Source organism: Acartia tonsa, chromosome 12, assembly GCF_053477335.1.
Source record: "Acartia tonsa isolate MP-2025a chromosome 12, ASM5347733v1, whole genome shotgun sequence".
NCBI lineage: Eukaryota > Metazoa > Arthropoda > Copepoda > Calanoida > Acartiidae > Acartia > Acartia tonsa.
Genome location: NC_137271.1, coordinates 23,382,968 through 23,393,933, shown reverse-complemented (window position 1 = coordinate 23,393,933; position 10,966 = coordinate 23,382,968). Strand labels below are relative to the sequence as shown.

At 33.1% G+C, this 10,966-nt stretch overlaps 1 protein-coding gene across 1 annotated transcript; it reads left to right on the top strand.

The window, feature by feature from the left end:
* Positions 1-1,890: 1,890 nt before the first annotated feature.
* On the top strand, positions 1,891-10,704 carry LOC145333888 (actin-binding protein WASF3-like). The gene is made up of 9 exons (XM_080179145.1): positions 1,891-2,041; positions 2,772-2,887; positions 3,713-3,780; positions 4,227-4,295; positions 5,182-5,227; positions 5,756-5,852; positions 8,883-8,950; positions 10,060-10,151; positions 10,511-10,704. The coding sequence occupies exons 1-9, from the start codon at positions 1,949-1,951 to the stop codon at positions 10,573-10,575; spliced, it is 714 nt and encodes a 237-aa protein (XP_080035271.1). The 5' UTR covers positions 1,891-1,948; the 3' UTR covers positions 10,576-10,704.
* Positions 10,705-10,966: the final 262 nt, after the last annotated feature.

Genomic DNA, 10,966 nt, shown 5'->3' with positions numbered 1-10,966 from the left:
TATAGAGTGTAGTTAGTTTTAAGGGTTTTTAATGAAAATTGCCATAAAAAAACATGTCTTTTTGTAAGGGTATGTACACAAAAAAAATGATAAACTTATCCTGAAAATAATATGACATCATATATAGTTATTCATTCAGACAGACATACAGTGTTGACAAAAAGGCTTAGATAAATATCAACGCTGTTTCTTTTTTATATAAAATAACTTTTTGATTAAATATTTGTTGTTTACACATGTTTTTTATAGAAATAAAAACAAACTATACAGTTGTGATAAACAGCAGAAACCATTTGGAAGGGCGTGAGGCGCAAATTTTTTTCTTCAAATATGCAGGTAGGGAGGGGTTTTTGGGCTATTTATTACAATACTCCCCAATATTTCATAAAAAATTTTCTTATTCGTTGGCTCAACAACTTTGGAGACTTTAATGGAATTTTGATTGGTTGGTTAATTAAGTCGAGTTTCCATACATTTCATCCACTGATTGTAATCTATATAATGGGTAATTTTGTGTATCATCATTGGGGATGTACAAAATTTCTTTGGTGAAAAGTTTATATTATACAAAATAAAATACTTTCTATTACCTGGTTTGTTATGTTCAGTGAAATAATATTATAACCTTATTTCTACACTAATTAAAAAATTTGGTAAGGTTAAAGGAATAGCAACTGTCTGTTTGTCTCTACAAAAAAGACAAACTGTTCCCCAAACTAGCCAAAAAGTTTCCCTGGCTTTAATTTTGTAAATGAGATTCTGCACAACGCATTCATTAGTCCTGAAACAATACGCAACCTCTCCGATAAGTTTCCAAACGTTTTATCCACAAATTCTAATCAACAAAAGGGGTAATTTTGTGTATCATAACTGGGGATGAACTTTAATTTATCGGCCATTGTCTTATCTAATGAGTTATCCAACAACTTAAATGCTATTTGAATGTGTTTTTGTGTTATTTTGTATGAATAACCTAATAAAAATTGTGATAAATAAGTCATAAATTGTAAATAATTCAAAATATATAGAGCGTAGTAGGTAAAGATAAGAAATAGCTACAAGGTTTTATACAAGTTTTAGACATTATCACAATTCATCAAGTTTAATCAAGAAGGGTATATAAAGGGATAAGACAATGTACTATAAATTGATGTACATCCCCAGCAATGTATGCAAAATTACCCCTTGTGTAGATTACAATAAGTGGTTGAAACGTTTGGATATTGGACGAAATGAACCAACCAATCAAAATTCAATAAAAGTCCCCAAGGTTGTTAAGTAAACTATTAAGAAAATGTTATCATAAGACATTGTGGACTTGTGTAATAAACATCCCATTGTCCCCTCCCTCCCTGATACTTATATCTATCCTTATATAAAAGTAAGAGGATGTATGTCTGTCTGTATGTGTTTCTGAAACTTAAGATATATCTCGTTAATTGACCTACATGGTAAAGCTTCTTATAGGTCCATGGGAGGTTCCATTATTTTTTTGGAAGAGGGTACTCTTTTTTCCCGAGGGAAATCGCACTTTCCTCAAATGCCCATATTGACCTCTAGAGATCTTAGGTGATAAGACAATTAAAGATAAATTGAAATACATCCCTAATGATCAATACAAAATTACCTTATCAATTGATTAAAATTATTGGTTGAAACATTTATACACTGATAGTTTGGAATCAACCATTCAAAATGTTAGATATTGTGTTCACAAAACTTTGGGTGCCATTTTAATTTATGTTCAAAATTCATGGGCATTAAGGAACTTTAGAAATTTAAATTTTTTATTTATAAATTTTGATTTGACTACACCGCTTTGAAAACCTTGGTGGTCTAAAAAAGATAAGAATTGTAATGAATTAACATTTATTTTATTCTTAAAAACTTAAATAGTTTCAACAAGTTTATTTTCAACAAAGTGTGATTTTATTTATTGAAGTAAAAAATGCCGCTATCCGCGCATCCGGTGGAACCGGTTTTTGTAAGCCGCGAAGCGCAGCTCAAAAATGCGCAGCTTATCGACAGTTCTGAAGTTCAGGTTTGATATTTTGTATTTGAAGTTAAAGAATTTGATTTGTGATTTTGGATCCTGTTATTAATTTTTAGTAGCAAAGCTAGTCTATAATTCAATTTGTCTGGATGTACGTCCATAATGTTATAAAAGATTTGTGATTTTCTCGATTGGTGTTCAAGATAGACGACGTATGCAATTTTCTTGTTATACCCCTTACCATTGAGCATCCAGTATACTTAACTTACGTAGTCCAAAAAGGTTTTGTGATTTTCAAATTTAATCTTTATTATCCCCCCTTTCCACTTAACATCCGTTATGAACTCACTTTCTCACTCTGTTTGTCTATTCATGATTTTTTGTGCTTTGTTACTTATGAAATATGGATGTTGTCATCCTTGTTAATCTATGAATATTATTGGGATAACATTTCGCCATTATTAAGGGGATCGAATAAAGCGAAGCTTTACAAAAATTATGGTTGGTTCATCCATACGTCCGTATTCGTAACGGATAGTACTTTTTGTTAATTCAGGCATGTTAGAATTGTTCTATCGATTTCAAACTTGTCATGATGACTCATGTCAATATATATGTCTATTAAAATATGATGTCTTTTTTTGTCTTTTTTTTGAAAAAAAAACAAATCAATTTATATAATTGTATTGTAATCAAAACTAAGGTAGATGAATGTTTGTCTGACCTTCTGATTTATTAACCTTCGCTTTTATGAATGTTGTCATCCTTGTTATTTTAGGGTTTCACAAGCAACGGAACTATGGCAAACATAATTCGACAGTTATCTAATTTTTCCAAACATGCTGAAGAAATATTTGCCAGCCTAACCCTGGAAGTTCAGTGTATTACAAATAGGAAAGAGTCTATAGAAAAATATAAGTCTGCGGTCTATGGTGGTTAAAATAGTTATTAACCTTCCTAGGATCTTCATTGAAAAGAATAACCCTATCGGTTCAGCGGTTAGCGAGATCCTTTGTTGCATACAGACAAACACATACATACAGACAAAGATCCTGTTACTTTTATTTAAGAGTAAATAAAAAACATAATAAACTTTAGTTTTCCTTTGGTTAATTTTACGTTTTATTTTAGTTTTGTAATTAGCCGCCAGGTATAAATATTATTGTAAAAAAGTTTTTTTTTTATAGTTTTAGTATAAAATTAAAATCCTAATTGAATTAAACTAAAAACAAAAAAATATTTTTAATTAACATATGATTCTTTAAAACTATTTATTCTAAATTTAGAGAAGGTTAATATACTTGTTATTTTCTAAAAAATATAAATTTTAAAATTTAATTTAACTGTTATCATCATTTTCAATACTCACATAGTTTGGTTTCTAAAATTTAGAGGACTGTTCAGTCCAATAAGCAAATATAGTGATTTTGCGCTAAAGGCATTTAGGGGGGAGAGTGTAAAATTCCCATTACACATTTTTTAATTATAGTTTTAAATGAAATATTTTGGGGATTAAATTCTCTTGGGGGAGGGGGGGGGGGGAAGTAGTAGTGGTACCCTCCCCATAAAAAATTATAAACCTTCCCGGAACATAAGATAATCTAAACTGTAATCAAAATTCTTTAGTACAGACAGACAGAGTTCCTTCTACATTTGTACAAGGATTATTCCATCCTTACATATAAAAACTATAATCTAGACTCTTAAACTTAAAATCAGAACAGCAAGTTTAAAAGCAAGAATTACTAATCTGTCAGAACAAATCAACGATTTAGATGCTAATACAGGTCTTTTACAATATCTATCAGTAGCACTATGATTACAAATTAGGCATGATGATTTCTATAACCGACGCGATATTCCATCCCCTCCCTCCCACTCGATGAACAAACTGACCAATAAATAAGGTCCATATAAAATGACGACAAATTTTATCTTGTCAACATATTCTATATCCATTTCGATAATATTGGCAGGGAGGGTGGGGACATTGGACTGTAAGTCACAAAGGTAACCACAGTTTTATAACTATGTTTTCTTATTCATTGGCTCAAAAACTTTGGATACTTTAAATGGAGTTTAATTGGTTGGTTCCAAAATTGAAATGCCTATACTTGTCAATCAAAAAGTTATATTAAAAGGAAGAGTAATTTTGCTTACCACCATTGGAGATGCATATCAATTTATAGTCCATTGTCTTATCCCTTATTTCCCGGCTTTATTGTAAAACCAGAAGAGGTTGTCCAAGTGAGAGAGACATTCAAATCAAACAAAGCTTTTGAACAACAGATAGTCTCGAGGAAAAATAATATAATATAACTTCAAGTATAGCTTTGAACATGATTAATATCCGCTGGATTAGAACTGGTTCTTAGTCATGATAAAAATTCATGCAAAGCATCGTATTACAGACAATTTTCTACGAATATAAAAAAAAAATTAATACCCACTTTATAAGACAAGCCTTCTGCCCATAGAGACTGGAAAATGATTTTAATCTTATAACAACACGCGGTAAGCTGTCTATAATACGATGAGGTAAATAACTAGCAGCACATTTTATGAGGTACTAAGGTTTATTTTATCTGAAGCTTTGGATTTAAATAACTACTGAAGTGATAAAGTTTTCCGTTTGGGGAAGCTTCACATTGGTCGTGGGCTTGTTTTAGTCCATTTTGTTTTGATTATTTTGTTTATTTAAAATAAAAAGTGTAAGGGATATTCTATCGCGTGTAAGTTTTTAGATTATATTAGGTTAGATTATATTGCGTACAGGAAAGAACAGATCCGAAGGGCTATTGCCCCCGCAGGGGTTAGGTATAAAGTAACCTATTTAAAAGAAAGCATTTACCATATAGATAAAGTAATTATTTTAGGAAAGTTTTCTTTGCTATATTAATAAAATTGGATGTTGCACCAGATTTCACGTACTTTAATAAAGTGATAATTACAGCTGGCTAAAATGACGATACTCCCAATCCACCCCGTTTACCCCGTCGTCTCCTCTAATGGATGAACGAAATGACCAACAAATGAGGTCAATATTAGCAACCTAAATTGACGAAAAATTGTCCCTGTCAATTATCAATGTATTATATATTAATTGTTAGTAAGTAAGTCTTTTGGGCAAAGGTTTTTTAATTAAAAGGTTCTTTACTAAATCTAATTATATTATTTAAAAACAAGGATGACAATGCCCAAATCAATGCAAGAACTCTATATGACTTGTGACAGGTGATGTTAGATTAATCTTCCAACTATTTTTTTTTTAAATCTTCAAAATCGAATAGGATAACCAATGAAAACCCCACTAAACATAAGTATATAATCGATATGTAATTACTTGGATATTGTACCAAATGATAATCTACTCTAATAAAATGATATTTCAAGATGGCTAATATAACGATACCATATATCCATCCCCTGCCCGCCTACTGGAGGAACATATTGTCCATTAAATAAACACTATGTAAGGAACTTAAATTGATGGCAAAATCTATGTATTATATATCCAGTGCATTATATATTCATTGGTTTGTTTGTATGGTATCTAAAAATTACTAGATCAAACCCAACCTTACTCACCCCTTCAAATATTACTTTTTTTGCCCCAATATGCATATTTTTGACGACCCATACTTTTGCTTTGGTTTTTCTATTTCTAAACTAGACTTAACTATATACAATTATAAAATAGCCAATAGGTATTCCTAACATGATATAATCTAACATTATTATGACCATGCTTATCATTCTTAGACCACCGCCACTTTACAAGTTGAACTATCTACGCGAGGATGGAAAAGATGGGATGAAATTGTACACAGATCCCAACCATTTTCTTTACTTGTGGCAGGTATTGCTAATTAATAGCAGGGATCTAATGGGATAAGACAATGGTCGATAAATTGATCTTCATCGCCAGATGATGATAAACAAAATTTCTCCTTCTGTGGATTAAAATTAGTGGTTGAAACGTTTGACCACCCAACTTAATTAACCAACCAAACAAAATTCACTAAAATTCCAAAAGTTATAAGGCAAACGAATAAGAAACCCATAGGCGTCCAAGGGGGGGGGGGGGGGTAATGGGTCATTTGGCACCTCCAAACGATTTTGGGGGTGCCGTAGGTAATTACCCCCCCCAAAATAAATGTTCTTTAAAAAAATTTACTGATAGTTTATTTTAGGATAGGTTATATTGGTTTAGGTGATTGCCCCACATGGTTAAGCAATTGGCCCCCTGCAGGGGCTCCCAGCTAGAAACGTCGTAAGGAAACTCGCATCCGATATGTAGTATTTTATCGCGAAAATCTTATTTACGATTTTATAGCAAAAATCGAAAAAAATCGCTAGGGATTAATTCGATTTTGTAGTAAAAATCGCGGCAACCACGATTTGCCTAAGAAATCGTAAACAATAGCATTTTATGTGTGTCAACACACACTTACAAACAGACACACAACCAACTTATAATCAAAATCATTGTGTGATAAATATAGTTTATAAAATTGCCGCTAGGTATTCCCATTACTTTATGTAGACAATTTGATTTTTTTTGTTATCAACCAAATTAAATTCAAAACTGGTATGACATAATATCATAATGTGTTAATGATCTATTATTAAAAAAAAAAAATTGTTGAAAGCATTTTCATTTTAAACAACAATAAAAGTACAAAAATGTCTTAATGGTTCTTAAAATAACCAATATTCAGTATAACACAACTTCCTCTCTATTCTAATTGTAATGGTAACAGACGCTATATCACCTCTTACAATATTTGAGTACACACTGTACACATAGAGATTGCGACCCTTTCTCTCACTCTATCTCTGTATGAAATGTACAAATTTTAATTATTATGAAATTGATTGAATTATGTACCCTTTTCCTAACATTAAACTACACGATGTTAAATATTTTTTAAATGTACTGTTTATTCACGATTTTGGCACGATATCGCTTACGAGCCTTACGATATCGCTTAAGATCTCGTGGGTGTATCGCGCAGCTGTAAGTACCTTTTCGATCATTTATCGTATGATATCGTCAATGTGAATAGGGCGATTAATTAGCGATATCGTAAGAACTCGCGCGAGATTACTCTACGACATCGCAAGCGATTGTAGCTCGATAGTAACTCGACTTTCTGGCTGGGGCTAGAAATAGGAGAGAAGCTTGTGTGAAAAAAACGAAGAAACGCCCCTTAAAGAGCGTTGCCACAAAAGGGACTATACCCCAATATAGTCCAACCAGTTAAAACAGTTCTTAACCATGATAACAAAAAATTTAATAGTTTGATCATGTTTTATTTGCTTGGGCCTTTATAAGGGCTAAAACCATCCCGGGGATCTATGATGTAATTGTAAAGCACTGAAGATTCCATAAAATAGATACCTAACTAAATTAAATATTTCATTAAATAATGAAAAAGAATTTCTATAGGCGATTTCTTTTGGGAGGATGTCAGGGTGTCTCAATACTAGTTATAAAACTTACCAGGACCTATAAGACGCTTCACTTTAAAGTATAATCATATTGGTTCATTGGTTAGTGAGTTAATTATTGTATTTTTATGTTCTAAAGAATGAGATACTACTATATATTTGAATAGTAGTGGCGCCCTTAGCATCTAAGAACTCGTGTTTTCTAAAGGGTAAAAAGGGAGGAGAAAAATTGCCTAAAACCACTCAAAGGATTGACCTATAATAGTGTGGAACCATCATAGGATCTATGTGAAGCTTTCCTAAAAAGGAGAACTCAGTATTAAAAGTAATGAAATCTGAAGCTATAGTCAAATAAACCTTACTTACTACTTTATGTTATAGGATAGTACTTATTAACTTAATAGATTAGGTAGGTGCTTTTTTTACATAATAAATTTACCCCCGGGGTAAATTAGTTTGGGGGGGGTAATTACCCCCCCCCCCCCAACAGATTTGGGGGGAGTATTTACCCCCCCCAACAGACTTTAGGGGGGGTAATTACCCCCCCCAATCAAATTTTACCCCCGGGGTAAAAATTTTGGGGGGGGTAAAAAAAAATTTCGGCGCGCTTCGCGCGCCATTTTACCCCCCCCAAACACGAATTACCTCCCACCCTAAAATTTTTTACCCCCCCCCCAAAAAAAAGCTTGGACGCCCCTGAAGAAACCCCTATTATAAAACTTTTGAAGACTAGTGTAATAAACAGCACATTGTCCCCTCTCTCTCTGAAATAATAAGCTTCGGCGTTAGATGTATACCATTAAGAGATGATTAAATTGCGGGATACTAGAGACATTAAAAAGGGTACCATCTGGATTTAATCTAAGCATGTTTTTTTTTTATCTAGAAATATTATAATTTAATATAAAAGTAGCAGGATGTTTGTTTGTCTGTAACTCACTAACCGATAAACGGTATGATGTTCTTCACAGCTTCTTTTTGGTCCAGGGAAGGTTTAAACCTATGTTTTGTGATGGTATCTACATCCTAACAAGAAAATTCGCCAATGGAACCCCCCTTCCTATTTTTTCTCGTTTTGAAATTAAAATAGAAAGTGGGAAGGTCAAATTACCTCCTCCCATATCCTCGATTGTACACATTTAGGCCTCTAAGGGCTTAACTGCAAGTATAAACTACCTTATCGCTTAACAAATACTAGCAGCTTCGCCCCTAGCATCTAGGAGCTCTAAATTTGAAGGGATATGGAAGGGAAGAAAAATAGCTTAAAACCATACAAAGACTTAGTTATAAAAATAAAAAAAATAGCCAAAACCATCTCAGAGCCTATATATGAAACTTCCCTCTAAAGGAGAACCTTATCGGTTCAGTGGTTAGCGAGATCCTTCGCTACAGACAAACAAAGCTTAGTACTTTATAAAATAGGATTATATTTTAGGTAGAAATGTTGCTTGATGAATCTAAAAACCAGCAACGAGCCAAGAAAAATCAGTTCCAGTTTACAGGGGAGAAAAATAACATTCGAATTATAGACAGCTTTCCGCGGGTATTATAATGACAAATTTAAAGATTAAATCCAGTTTTGTTTCGAAAGGACGTGTTGAATGTTATTTTAATTTTATTATTCGTGGAAAGTTGTCTGTATAACGATGCTATACATAATTTTTCAGTATGGCTATAAAGCGGTTCTAATCAAGGGGATATTAATTGGTTTTGAAGCCATACTGGAAATTGTAATCTTATATTAGTGCTGCTACTATGTAACCAGAGTAGGTCCGACCGTCCGACAGACCCTAGTTCAATCCTAAAAAAAGGGACAGGATCACTGAAAGTTTCTTTATCGTTATGGTTATCCATTACAGTGTTGCTTCTCATAGGTCCTGAGAAGGTTTATAATAATTTTGAGTACCACCCTTCACCAAAAAAAACCAAAGCTTTATAACTATGTTTTCATATTCCATGGTACCTAACTACTTCTATTGAATTATGATTGGTTGGCATAAACTTTATAAACAATGTTTTAATGTACAAAAGGGGTAATTGATTATGTAAATTGGAGATGTATATCAATTTATAGACCATTGTCTTATGCCCTAAAATCCTTGATCAAAGCGCAAAAACGGCCATTCATTTCAATCTCTGACTTTCAAGGAAATTTTTTTTTGGATTTAAATTGTCAAAGGTGTTAAATTCTATAGACGAACCCAAAACTGTCCCACTTTGAGTAAGACGATTCCAGTGACGTCATATACGTTTCGGGAAAAAAAAGGGACGGGGGGAAGAAAATCTCTTCAAAAGAGACGGGAGAAAAGGGAAGAGATTTTCTTCCCCCATTTCCTAAACGTATATAACGTCACTGGAATCGTCTTTCTCAAAGTGGCACAGTTTGAAGTTCGTCAATTCTATGTATACTTGCGGATACGCCCCTAGATACCTCTAGTGACACTTGAGTAAAGGGGATGGGGAGGGAAAAACTTTCCTGGGTAAGTAATTTTGGAGCTATTTTAATCATATATGTTCAATGGTTAGCGAAAACCTACGGTATAACTACACACAAACTTCCAGACATTCTGTTACTTTTATGAAAGGATCGTGTTATTTTTCTAAAACTTAGGAACTCCAACTGGACAAAGAGAGTCAGCTGTTTTAACATTGAAACCGGTTTTTACCGACAGTAATACCAAGAAAGAAATACGTGGAGCTAAGGAAAAAATTATATAATCCAGAAATAAAAGAATAATATCAAGAGCGCTTAAACAAAAATCAGCCATGTGATAAAAGTCATAAAAACGAGGGAGATGAGAGGGATGAGTGGGAAAGAAAACCCCTAAAAAAGAGATGGATAATCCCTCATTTTTATAACGTCACATGGCTGAGTTTTGAGACACTTTATCCCGCTACCACAAAGTACCTTGTTGAGCCTTTATAAACTGCTGCTATGTCAGATGCGCTGGATGTATAGACAGAGTATGGGGAATGACTTGTCCCAAAACAGATGCAACACATGAGGTCCGAATGAGGTATTTGTTTGATTTTTTGGGGATTATGTTTTTTTTTCAAATCAGGCCTTATCCACACATTTGAGTGAGAGTTCAACAGATGATTATTCAGCAATTATGTCAAGGAAATAAACTGTTTAAATGCTTAGGTGGCGGGTTAGAGTCCTACCTGTCAATGTATAAAATTGACTAAAAAGCATTGAATATATTGTCATATACCTTTACATGATTAAGACTCTACATTAGATCTTTTCATGAAAATACCCTTTTTCGAATTTCAATCTTCTGCTAACCTAAAAAGTTACTTTAGGGGCCTAGAAATATATGTACAAAATTTCAGCTCTCTATCTCTACTGGCGACCTAGCGCCAGGCATGTAAAATATCAACAGATAACGGTAGCACGGCGGTTTTAACAATATCTCAGTAATGTGCAGGTTTTTAGCTCTTCTGCATATTTCAATTTAAACACATAAGGCCAAAGATATTTTATCCAAAAAATCTTTTGTCAAAGTCTACTCTAGA